At 43.5% G+C, this 13648-nt stretch overlaps 1 protein-coding gene across 10 annotated transcripts in view; it reads right to left on the bottom strand.

Moving 5' to 3' along the window:
• LOC122557942 (potassium voltage-gated channel subfamily KQT member 1) overlaps positions 1-13648 on the bottom strand; it is a 682968-nt gene that overhangs the window by 516948 nt on the left and 152372 nt on the right. For all 10 annotated transcript variants that reach the window (XM_043706183.1, XM_043706187.1, XM_043706188.1 and 7 more), the window contains one exon: positions 7869-7959. In XM_043706183.1, the coding sequence (XP_043562118.1) occupies positions 7869-7959 (91 nt within the window). The remainder of the gene's footprint in view (positions 1-7868; positions 7960-13648) is intronic.

Raw genomic sequence — 13648 nt, 5'->3', positions numbered from 1 at the left:
GCACTGCTGCCATACCACTGAGCCACTGTTTCATCTGGCCTTGTTTCCTGCTAATTACTGATTGATGATTGATAGTAAAGCAGATTAGGATCATGCACGTTGAAGCAATGAGATTGGATTTTTGTAGCGCAATGGTAGTATTCCTATCTCTGAACCAGGAGGCCTGGGTTCAAATCCCACCTGCTCCAGAAGTGTGTCATAACATCTCTGAACAGGTTAATAAGAACATAACTGGACTAAATGGGTGAAGATATTTCCAATAAAGGATTTGACTGTGGGTATAAGTTAGGGCTCTCATGGCAGTCCCCATGTCTGGAGCGGCAAGTCTTACGTGCTCCCGAGATATACTGTAACACATCTCAACAGGTTGATTAAAATCGTGAAAAGTGAAGGACTTTTGTTTTGTAAATGAGTGGAGCCCTGTTGCTCCCATTTCCTAGAATGGTGGGTCTGGTCATTCAGCAGCTACTGTGGCTTGACATCACTGATAAAGGTTTCAGCTCAGTGTGGCCACCCTACTGTGTGGCACCCTCCTAATTGGCTTTCCTTGACCAGGAACAGGAAGTCCCTTCAGAAACACTGGCCACCGTACTTATAGAAGGATGCCAGTGTTGTGGAAACAGAGAGGGTTTACTAGACTAATACCTGGAATAAGTGGATTACCTTCTCTGAATAGGCTAGTCTGTGTCCTGTAGAGTTTAGAAGAGTCAGAGGTAACTTAATTAAAACCTATCATAATCCTGAGGTAAATGACTGGCTGGCTTTGGGGAGGATGTTTCCTTTGTAAGAGAATCTACAAAGTGTTTGCAAATTGTGTGTCATCCATTTACGATAGAGGTAACATTTTGTTTCTCTCAGAGGACTGAGTCTTTTCCTCAAGTGGATGCAGAATCTTAAAAATATTTTTCAGGTAGAGGTAGTTGGATTCTTGATCACCAAAAGGGTGAAGGATTACTGGACATATGCAGGAACATTGAGTTGACATTAAAAGTGGTGGCATGGTGGCGCAGTGGTTAGCACTGCTGCCTCACAGCACCAGGGACCTGGGTTCGAATTCCACTTCAGGTAACCATCTGTGTGGAGTTTTCACATTCTCCCCGCGTCTGCATGGGTTTCCTCCCACAATCTAAAGATGTGCAGGTTAGGTGAATTGCCCATTACGTTAGGATGCATTAGTCAGGAGTAAATATAGGGAAGGGGAATGGGTCTGGGTGGGTTACTCTTTGGAGGGGTAGTATGGACTTGGTGGGCCAAAGGGCCTGTTTCCATAATGTAAGAGATCTAATCTAAAACCAGGTACTGTCGAATGATGGAGCAGGTTCGAAGGACTGAGTGACTTATTCTTGTAAGTTGGACAGGGATCTGAAAAGCAAAAGAACCTGCATTTCAGATCCACACTAAAGACAGCAGTCACTGATAAGACAGTACTGAAAAGGTTAACCCTGACATGAATTGAAATTAAAATTTGAAAGCAGGACAAGGGATCACAGTGATCAAAAGGGACACTATCAAGCATTGTCAGGATTTCCAGCTTTTTTTTAATATACATAAGCCTGACATAAGCGACAAGCTAGACATTAAAGAGCAATCTGAGTCAGGATCCTGTCTGAACTTCCCCTCATTAAACCCAGCAGAATGTGGACAGTGAAGAAGGCATTTGGTTTGCTTTCCTTTATTGGTCAGAGTATTGAGTACAGGAGTTGGGAGGTCATGTTGCAGCTGTACAGGACATTGGTTAGGCCACTATTGGAATATTGCGAGCAATTCTGCTCTTCCTCCTATAAGAAGGATGTTGTGAAACTTGAAAGGGTTCAGAAAAGATTTACAAGGATGTTGCCAGGGTTGGTGGGTTTGAACTATCGGGAGCAGCTGAATAGACTGGGGCTGTTTTCCCTGGAGCATCGGAGGCTGAGGGGTGACCTAAGAGAGGTTTACAAAATTATGAACAGGACATTGGTTAGGCCACTATTGGAATATTGCGAGCAATTCTGGTCTTCCTCCTATAAGAAGGATGTTGTGAAACTTGAAAGGGTTCAGAAAAGATTTACAAGGATGTTGTCAGGGTTGGTGGGTTTGAACTATCGGGAGCAGCTGAATAGACTGGGGCTGTTTTCCCTGGAGCATCGGAGGCTGAGGGGTGACTTAAGAGAGGTTTACAAAATTATGAGAGGCATGGATAGGATAAATAGACATGATCTTTTCCCGGGGTAGGGAAATCCAGAACTAGAGGGTGTAGGTTTAGGGTGAGAGGGGAAAAATATAAAAGGGACCTATGGGGCAACGTTTTCACGCAGTGGGTGGTACGTGTATGGAATGAGCTGCCAGAGGAAGTGATGGAGGCTGGTACAGTTACAACATTTAAAAGGCACCTGGAATGGTTATAAGAATAGGAAGGTTTGAGAGGGATATGGGCCAAATGCTGGCAAATGGGGCTAGATTAATTTAGGACATCTGGTTGGCATGGACGAGTTGGACCAAAGGATCTGTTTCCATGGTGTATATCTCTATGACTCTAACATAACATGGAACCTAAACCCCAATCTGAAATGTGTAGTTTTGTCTGATACTTCCATACCGGCTTCCCATTAATCGTCGCACGTGTTGTAGTTCTTATTAACAGGCTCACTTGGCCAAGCTTTTAACTCTGAGACAGAAGGTTGTATGTTCAACCCTCACCATGGAATTAATTTACCACTTTGCTGCTGTACTGCTGGAGTGCAGCACTGTCAAAAAGGCCAGTCATTGGCAGAGACAATAAGACAAAGTCCCCGTTTGGATATAAAAAAGATCCAACAACACAGTCAATAAGAAGAACAAAGCACTGTAATGTTATTCTGGCCAACCATCACATTCCAACCAGCATTAATAAATATAAAATCAATCCTTCATCTCATTGCTGCCTGGATTAAAGGGTCTGAGAGGTTTTGTTACTGAGGACCATAGCTGGCAGGATGCTGACAGGTTTCATGAGGGGAGCTAAATACACGAGGCTTTCCTGAAGTTAAAAACGGCCACGTATAGAGGCTGGTGCTGTTCCTTTGATTTCCCTCGAGATTGCAGTGCCTCTCGATGGGTGCAGACTACACTTCGACCTTTGGCAAGAGCTGGCTCAGGAGGAGCCTTGCGAAGGAGACAGCTCCCACAATCGCTCTGGCCCACCAACATCAATCTCGTCACAAGCACAATGCTGTCCCAGATTCTCTGGCACGAGCCTTTCTTCTGAGGTGAGGGATATGGGTTATGTACCACGATGATAGAAACGAACCTCCACAGTGTCTCAGAATTTCAGCACAGATCCCATCTGCCCCAGGGTTAAACAGCAATAATGAGGGAGGGGGTGTGGCAGAGTGTTAAACGGGTCAATTATAGCAAAATAGGGGGTAGGGAGTTAAGGAGGGGCAAACAGCATTATGAGGCAGAGTGTTAAGGAGGGGAAATAGAGCATTATGGCACAGCGAGTTAAGGAGGGGAAATAGAGCATCGTGGGGTGCAGAATTAAGTAGGGGAAAGAGAGCATTATGTAGTTAAGGAGGGGAAAGAGAGCACAGTGGGGCAGAGGGTTAAGGAATGGAAAGAGAGCATTATGAGAGTTAACGAGAGGCAATTAGAGCTTTAAGGGGCAGAGAGTTAAATAGTGCAATTAGTGCCTGATAGGGGACATAGTTTAACAAGGACAATTAAAGGTCTGATCTACTTCATTCTGGACCAGGGTGACACCAAGACCAAGCTGGACGAAGTATTGAGAAAATGGAGTTATGGATATTTGTCTCAGAGGCAGGTCATGGAGGCTCATTCCCAAATCTGCAAAGACTGGGGCTCAAACAGGTGCTCTGTCATTGCAACAACTTTCTTTGCTAATTTTCTCACTGTAGTCCTGGATCTTACCTCCAGCAAATTACCCACAGGCAAGGAGCTCTTCAACCTACTCCACTGTCAATCCAAAACCACTTCAACCTCAGTATGTGGATGACAATTACACACGTGCAGACTCAGACACTGAGCTCCAAGCCATTGTTAACTCTTTTGCTAAAATATAGGAGTAAATGGGCCCTTCACTAAGCAAACTGAAAACCAAAGTCCTCACCAACCAGCTCCCAAAGCAAAACCCTTTCTTCCCCTACCTCACCCCATTTTAAGGCAAACGTCAGGTTCCTGGAAAACGTGTGCTGTTTTCCTTATGGAGTCATAGAGATATACAGCATAGAAACAGACCCTCCGGTCCAACTCATTCATGCTGACCTAAATAAATCTAGTCCCACCTGCCAGCAATTGGCCCATATCCCTCCAAACCCTTCCTATTCATCACCCATCCAGATGCCTTTCATATGTTGTAATTGCAACAGCCTCCACCACCACTTCCTCTGGCAGCTCATTCCATACACACACCACCCTCTGCTTGAAAAAGTAGCTCCTTAGATCCCTTTTAAATCTTTCCCTTCTCACTTTAAGCCTATGCCCTCCACTTTCGGACTCCCCGGGAAAAATACCTTGTCTATTTATCCTATCCATACCCGTCATGATTTTATAAATCTCTATAAGGTCACCCCTCAGCCTCTGACGCTCCAGGGAAAACAGCCCCAGCTTATTCAGCTGCTACCGATAGCTCAAACCCACCAACCCTGGCAAAATCCTTGTAAATCTTTTCTGAACCCTTTCAAGGTTCTCAACATCTTTCCAATAGGAGGAAGACCAGAATTGAACACAGTATTCCAAAAGTGGCCTAAGCAATGTCCTGTACAGCCACAAAATGACCACCCAACTCCTAGACTCAATGCACTGACCCTCTCAGTGAAGCTAGACATAGCTGATAAAATTCATCATCGCCTCTCGTGTGTCAGCTCAGTATTTGGGAATCAGGATTTCGAGACCAGAGCCTAAAATTATTGTTTTCCAGGTGGCTGGGATCCTTGAGCATCCATAAAGTTTGGATAAAAGATGAAAAAATATAGGCAACGCCGCCATCTATTGGAGTCTGGGTATATTACAGATGGAACTGAAACTTGTATTTTCTTGAATTACCAACTGGAATGACTGAACAAAACATAACCAGATGCTGAGAGACAGAATTTTTAAAAGCTAAGTGTTATCAAACTTTATTTGTAGCTTCTTTGCATTGTTCTGGAAGATTATATCAGAAGGAGCTTTTAAAACTAAAAAGAGTGTGCCTTAAGCAGGATTCTATCTGCTAATGACACTGTCACAGTCAGCAGTGATTTCAAGGTCTTATTATGGTCGTGAAAATACTGCATGGGAGAAGACACTTAAAGGACATGAAGCAGTCTCTGCTCCTCCAACATCACTTGACAACTTATTAGGGATCGTTGTCATCTAACACTCTGCACTGGCTGAAGGCACAGAGACACATCAAGGAAAGCTGCCTCAAGAATTTACCAGCGCTGTTACCCCAGTGTTCCCCCATGCATGTAACAGCCAGTGCAGTTTGCCCCGGCAATTCCTACAGAGCCATGTGAATAGCATGGCATAGAATGGGAACGCAGTACTGGCAACAGCCCCGAATCATTACAAATGACGCGAGTCTGACGAGAAAGCCATCTCATGATGCCACTGGAACCAAACCAGGACTTAATTAAAGAAAAATGTGACATTGAAAAACCTGAATCACGGAGATAGCCAGGAGCGAGAGGTGTTGGCTTGGGAAAGCAGGTTGGGAAATGTCTCCCCCAAAACAAATGACATTGCGCGTCAGCAAGAGAGTCCAACAGTTGGCACACTTGGCAGCCGACCACACTCCCGACTGCAGTTTGCGACCCGCAAGCGGTTTTAACCCGAACTTCATCTCACCGAACCTCAATTAATGTCAAGATTTCTACTCCGTCATCACTGCAGCCTAGGTTATCTCAGAACAGATAGCTGAAAGCTCTGCTGTACTGAACCGTGACCACACACAGGCCTGGGGCTCCTACGTCACACACCGTTTAACATTTTTACCCACATTTTGGAAACCTCCCAGCAGAAAGGATTAACACGGACTGGTTTGACACAGGAGGACGAGATTAGCGCAGCGTTTTAAGTGAGCGTGATTAGCTAACACTTTCAGGTTTCTCTCCCTCACCACTTCCACTGTCCAAATTTACTTCAACCAGAGCACAGTGCAAGACAAAAAGTGTGGCAGCTCGTCGGTGAGAGGACATATTTCAATGTTGCACTGATTCAAAAAATTCCTTCATCATCCGTCCAATCCTTCTTTTTGTCCTCTTCCCACAAGGTATTCACCCAACTGGTTGAGTAAGTTGGACGGAAATCTTTGAAACGTAAACTGAGTGCGCAAGGCAGAACTTCAGGTTCTTTGAAAAAAAATCCCTGCAGCCAGTTTTTCAGCCTTCAATTTGAATTTTTCTGATATTTAGCACAACTTAGCTGCCCAATGACTCGTGGTGAGTGCTGAGTTAAGGGAAATCTTCTTCCTTCTTTTAAATATTGTTGCTTTATTTCCACCTGTCCCCATCTGCTTCTGCATGGCCTGATGTGGGAGAGTGACACCAGATAAAAACAGCAAGGCCTGAATACTCTTCGTCTATTCTGAAACTCCTCCGATTGTATAACCCAGATTTCCCGAGTTCCTACCACCAACATTACTGATCTTGAAAAGCAAACTTCAAACTACAATCTCATCCCTTTTCCTCCAGACTGTATTTCATCATTACCAGATCTCAGATTTCATATGAGTAATCTCACAGGCACTTAAATTCAGAATCAATTGACAAGACATAAAATTAAAAAGTGTGGGATACTCAGGGCTCAGTTTTCAAGCAACATTGGAATGTTCTCCCATTTAACTTCCTGCTCAAATGTCTGCTTTTATAAAAATTCATTCATGGGATGCCAATGTCAGGGGTTAGGCCAGCATTTATTGCCCATTCCTAACTATTCAGAGAGCATTTACAAGTCAGCCACATTACCTTGGGTGTGAAGGCACACATAGGCCAGACCAGATAAGGTTGACAGATTTCCTTCCCTAAAGGATATAATTGAACCAAATGGGTTTTTATGACAATCAAGAATGGCTAAAGGCATCCAATGTCCTTCTGGGAATGTGGATGACTCTTGAATGCTTTCTGAGCAATTGGAGATGGGTCTTCAATTCCAGCCTGCCCAGCGACTCGGTGGCTCAGTGGTTAGCACTGCTGCCTTACAGCGCCAGAGACCCGGGTTCAATTCCCGCCTCAGGCGACTGACTGTGTGGAGTTTGCACATCCTCCCCGTGTCTGTGTAAGTTCCCTCCAGGTGCTCCGGTTTCCTCCCACAGTCCGAAGATGTGCAGGTCAGGTGAATTAACCATGCTGAATTGCCCATGATGTGCAGGCTAGGTGATGCAGGGTTATAGGATAGGGGGTTGTGACTGGGTGGCATTCTCTTTGGAGGGTCAGTGTGGACTCGATGGGCCAAGTGAGCTGCTTCCACACTGTAGGGATTCTACGTTCCATGAACGAATCAAAAAAGAAAGCAGTCAATTAAGCAAGGAATTAAATCAGAGAACTATCAGACCCATTCAATGAGCACTTGAGATGACTGGCCAAAATGAAAGGAAATGTAAAGATCAATCAAAGGCCTGGATTGGATTTTACTAGGTCTTCAAAACTGCACAAGAAACAGATGCACAACAGGTCATTGGAGGAACAGCAGGGAAGTTGGTTCTTTAAGTTCAACACCTGGAATGGATGGTTTTCATCATAATTCAAATATTAGATCAACTTAAATCATTCAGGTTCAAGACTCTAAGATTTCCATGTACATACTGACCAATCAATGGCAACGCCACTCAATCCAGGAAACATGCTGAAAAGTTCCACAGTACACACAGAGAGATAACAATGTTTTCAAAAGGTTCAGATCATTTGTTTACATACCATCCAAACAAGAGCTCTATTGGCAAAGTAATGGTACTGCTCAATTGTCGACATGACGCTGAAGATGAGACAAACCAGAACGATAAGAAATCTGGAAAATGAAAGCAAACAATTAGCCGTGTTTCAAAATAAAAACACATAACTTTAGATTCATCACATAGAATACTATTGGTTTTGGACACAACACAACCCCTAATCTTTGAGAAGGAGAAAAAGTACATTATTCTTCCCTCTATTAATCATATGGTCATAATATAATGAGGAAATAAAGTACAATTGCACTGTTTTTACAACCTGGATAAATATAATTGCACCTTCTTTCCAATTTGCTAATCTAAAAGTAAATTAAAGTTGCAATAGATCCTCAATCTTTTAATGCAGTGACACCAACATTGAGGAAGTCAAATTGTTGACAATATTACAAAGAAAATAGGCGCTTTAAGTGTTAGCTCACAGTGTGACGTATCACTCCTTAGAATTCATTCTTTCTCTGAATCGTTTCACTTCTATTCAAAACACAACTTCTTAAGAAAAAGATGTCCCTTTCCTTCTCCCCCTCCTTTCCTAGCACAGTCAACAGCAGTTAAGCTTCCCTGCATGCAGAGAGATTTATTTGCACGTAGATATGAATAAATAAAAATGAAACCTGCCTTAATTCCAGCTAACTTGAAAAGATGTCAAACTGCCAGGAAGCCTAGACACACTCAACCTGCCAAGAGCCTCATGAATTGTACATTACTGATCAACTTCACCTCCACCACCCCACACCCACAAGAAAGGTGCTCTTGCTATTCATCCGGCTATTTGATGGAATTGTCAGGAGATCCCTTGGATGTAACACAATAGCAAAAAGATTGTCAGTCCTCCTGTCTTTCAGAACAAGGAATTGGCCCTGGCCGAGTGTGGCAGACTGGTACAATCCAAGGTCTACGTGCATGGAGCAGCTGCTGCCAAGGCACAGTGAGGAAAGACCACTATCTGAGGTCTTTTGGTTGAAGATAAATGGGTGCCTGTGCAGTTACCAGGCCCCCCCCCCAAGAGCCTCAAATGTATTTACATACAGTCTGGTTCAACTAAGAGATGCCTTTGGTTGTTTGGATGGAGTCAAATTCCAATGTTTGTTTGTTTCCTTTTTTACGCTACTGTACAGAACTGAACTGTAAAGATATTTTTTATGAATAAAGTGTATTTTTGAGATGAAAGAAATGTCAATCCTCCTGAGGTCAGTATAAACTTTGTCAAAGCACTATGGCTTTAAAAGAGAAGTATAGGTGCAAGCATTTCGAGAGGGAATTCCAGAGTCTAGTGTCAAGATAGTTTAAAGCAGAGATGTGGGGAAACCCTCTATAAGATCAGCCCTCCACCTCCAATGCTCCATGGATAAAAGCCTGATCTGTACTGTCACTTCACATAGTGCCCTTCGGTCTCCAGCTCTTCAGCTTTCCTCAAAACAATCTATGCCAGTTCTGAAATTTTCACTTGACCATCAGCTTCAGCTGTTTTGTGGGTTTGGTGCTGGGTGGGGCACTATTCTTTAGTAATTAACTGAAGCTCATTAAGGGTGGCAGGATAGGTGATGCGTCAAGACTGCAGCACGTCAAAGCTCCTGGATACCATTAGATTGTAGGGCAAGCACGCCTGCATTTTTACTGCTTGAAAAGCTTGAGCTCAATGTTATTGAGCTAAAGGCTGCGCTACAGGCACTGTGACAGGGCAGGGAAGGGATGTTTGGACTAGGAGGCAGGCACACCTATTATAGTACGTCTTCTGATTTGGTCAGCAGTCAGGAGTAGGAGGGGCAAGTGGGAGTGAGGCAAGTAAGGGGTGATGGCGCGTGCAATTGGTCAGTCAGTTTGGAGCTGTCTCAGCTTGTTTACATAAGATGGCAGGGTGGATGAACAAAGTGACCATGAAGAAGGCATTCGAGTTGGACAAATAGTAATAGTTGGGGACTGAATAATGATGGGGATTGGCACCATTCTTTGCAGCAAGAAGTGCAAGTCCAGGCGGTTATTTGCTTGCCCAGTGCCAGCGTTTGGGACACCGGCTCAGGGCTGGAGAGAAGTCTGAAGTATAATGGGTAGGATCCCATTGTCACGGTTAATCCAGGTACCAGTGACATTGGTGGAACCAGGAAAATGTGTTTCAGCGTTGATTGTATGAGAATATAATTACAAAAAGAACAAAAACTCAAAGATTAATCTCTGGACTATTACCGAGAAGCATGCAAATTGGCATAGGGTGCTGAACATTTGCTGAATACAGGGTTAAAGACAGGATTCTTGGCAGTGTGAAACAGTGGGATCTTGGGGGTCCACGTACATAGATCCGTCAAAGTTGCCACTCAAGTTGATAGGGTTGTTAAGAAGGCATATGGTGTTTTGGCTTTTATTTACAGGGGATTGAGTTTAAGGTTTTGCGGCAGCTGTATTAAACCCTGGTTAGACCACACTTGGAATATTGTGTCCAGTCCTGGTCACCACATTATAAGAAAGATGTAAATGCTTTAGAGAAGGTGCAGAGCAGATTTACCAGGATGCTGCCTGGATTGGAGGATGTGTCTTATGAAGAGAGGTTGAGAGAGCTAGGGCTTTTCACACTGGGGAGAAGAAGGAAGAGAAGTGACTTGAGAGAGGTATACAGGCTAATGAGCGGCATAGATAGAGTGGATAGCCAGAGACTTTTTCCCAGGGCAGAAATGACTGTCACAAGGAGTCATAATTTTAAGGTTATTGGAGGAAGATATAAGGAAGATGTCAGAGGTAGGTTCTTTATGCAGAGCGTGGTGGGTGTGTGGAATACACTGCCAGCAGTGGTAGTAGGGTCAAAGACTTTAGGGACATTTAAGCAACTGCTGGACTAGCACATGGACGGCAGTAAATTGAAGGGTATGTAGGTTAGGTTGATCTTAGATTAAGATGAATGCTTGGCACAACATCATGGGCCGAAGGGCCTGTACTGTGCTGTATTGTTCTACGTTCTATGTTCTATAAGTATGTGTTCCTATCCTTTGGTCCCTGGTACGTATACAAGGGAAAATGGGAGTGATACCAATGAGAGTGTTGTGGCCAATTTTCTTGAAAATTACATACTCATCAAGTAAAGAAGACTTAAGGTGAATAGAGGGGTGAGGGATCAAATGAGGAAAGATGTGGTGTACAGTACTGAAAAGTAGAGATGAGATAAGGGAGAAAAGCAGTATGTGGGAAACGAGGGTCAGAGAGTGACAGGAAGGAACACAGAAAGAAAAAAGTTGAAGAATACACTGACCATCAAGACCAAGATTAACACAAGGACAAAATTCAAGGCTCTATGTATAAATACACACAGCATTTGTAACAAAGTAAATAAACTGATAGCTGAAATAAAAGCATCTAAGTTACTGAAGAAACTCTGGTCTGGCAACAGAGGCAGAGCAAACAATTCAAGTCTGATACTACTCTCCTTTGAAAACCTATAACATTAACTCTGCTTTTTCCTCATCATAGGTGCTGCCCAGTCTGCTGAGTTTCAGATTTCTAGCATCCATAGTAGATTAGATTCCCTACAGTGTGGAAACAGGCCATTTGGCCCAACAAGTCCACACCGACCCTCCAAAGAGTAACCCACCCAGACCCATTTCCATACACTTACCCCATGACTAATGTAACTAATGCTATGGGTGATTTAGCATGGCCAATCCACCTGACCTGCACACCTTTGGACTGCAGGAGGAAACCGGAGCACCTGGAGGAAACCCACACAGACATATCGAGAATGTGCAAAGTCCACACAGACAGTCACCCGGGAATCAAACCCGGGTCCCTGGTGCTGTGAGGCAGCAGTGCTAACCACTGAGCCACCGTGACATATTGATAGCTCATGCTGAAGTTAATGAAAATCATCTTATAGCTGTTACGAAGACAAGGAAGGGTGCATGATGATAAGGAGTGGATCCCAAAACTTGAGGAGCAGATGACATTCAAGAAGAATAGGAAACCTTGCAAAGGTGGAGAGATAGCACTGTTAATCAAACTTGTGCAATAACTAGAAATGACCTTGTTTCAAAACATTCGGATGTAAAATCAATTTGGAGATGATGCATAGTTGAAAAAGAAATAATGAGTGGATGTGGTTTACAAATCCACCCAATAGTAACTATACTTAGGACAAAAGAATACAAGAAGAGGTATTGGATGCATGTGATAAGGGAACAGCAATGACCAGCGGTGACATTAATCGACAATAACAGTTCCCTATTTTTAAACTCCAGCACTTAGCAATAAAGGCCAAAATTCTATTTGCCTTCTTAATTACTTGAAGCAACTGCATGTTAACTTTTCAGATTTTATACACAAGAAAACCCAGCACCCTCAGTGTTAGACTTTTTTTGGAGTCTCTGCCCATTTAAACATTAGTCAGACTTTAGGTTCTTCCTACCGAAGCGCATAGCCTCACACTTTCCAGAATTAAACTCCATCAGCCGAGATGCTATCCATTTACCCAACCTATCTATATCCACTTCCAGAATCTTTAAGTCCTCATCACAATGCGCCCTCCCACATATTATTATATCATCAGCAAATTTGCCTGCCTTCCACTCTGCCCTTCCCCCAAGTTATTAATGTAGATGGTAAACAATTGAAGTCGTAGAGACTGATCCTTGCAGTGTTCACTAGTTACATCCTTCTAACCTGAAAAAGATCCTTTCATCCTGACTCTGTCTTCTGTGTGTTAACAATCCTCAATCCATGCTAATCAATTATTCCCAATATGAGAGTTCCTATCTTGCACAATAACGTATACTTAAGAGGGAAATCAGGAGGGCAAAAAGGGGACATGAAATAGCTTTGGCAAAGAAGGTTAAGGAGAACCCCAAAGGGTTTTTACAAATACATTAAGGACAAAAGGGTAACTAGGCAGAGAATAGGGCCCCTCAAAGATCAGCAAGGCAGCCTTTGTGTGGACCTGCAGGAGATGGGGGAGATACCACAAGTATTTTGCATCAGTATTCACTGTGGAAAAGGACATGGAATATATAGAATGTAAGGAAATAGATGGTGACATCTTGGAAAATGTCCAGATTACAGAGGAGAAAATGCTAAATGTCTTGAAATGCATAAAAGTGGATAAATCCCCAGGACCTGATCACGTGTGCCCGAGAGCTCTGTGGGAAACTAGGGAAATGATTGCTGGGCCTCTTACTGAAATATTTGTATCATCGATAGTCACTTGTGAGGTGCCAGAAGACTGGAGGTTGGCTAATGTGGTGCCACTGTTTAAGAAAGGTGGTAAGGACAAGACAGGGAACTATAGACCAGTGAGCCATACATTGGTGGTGGGCAAGTTGATGGAGGGAATCCTGAGGGACAGGCTGTACATGTGTTTGGAAAGGCAAGGACTGATAAGGGATAGTCAACATGGCTTTGCGCATAGGAAATCATGACTCACAAACTTGATTAAGCTTTCTGGAGAAGTAACAAAGAGAATTGATGAAGGCAGAGCAGTAGATGTGATCTATACGGACTTTAGTAAGGCATTCGACAAGGTTCCCCATGGGGGACTGGTTAGCAAGGTTAGATCTCATGGAATACAGGGAGAACTAGCTATTTGGATACAGAACTGGCTCTAAGGTAGAAGACAGAGGGTGGTGGTGGAGGGTTGTTTTTCAGACTGGGGGCCTGTGGCCAGTGGAGTGCCACAAGGATCGGTGCTGGGTCCACTGCTTTTCATCATTTATATATGAGATATTTGAGCATAAGAGATATAGTAAGTAAGTTTGCAGATGACACCAAAATTGG

Source organism: Chiloscyllium plagiosum, chromosome 16, assembly GCF_004010195.1.
Source record: "Chiloscyllium plagiosum isolate BGI_BamShark_2017 chromosome 16, ASM401019v2, whole genome shotgun sequence".
Taxonomy (NCBI): Eukaryota; Metazoa; Chordata; class Chondrichthyes; order Orectolobiformes; family Hemiscylliidae; genus Chiloscyllium; species Chiloscyllium plagiosum.
This window is presented reverse-complemented; position numbering and strand designations above follow the sequence as displayed.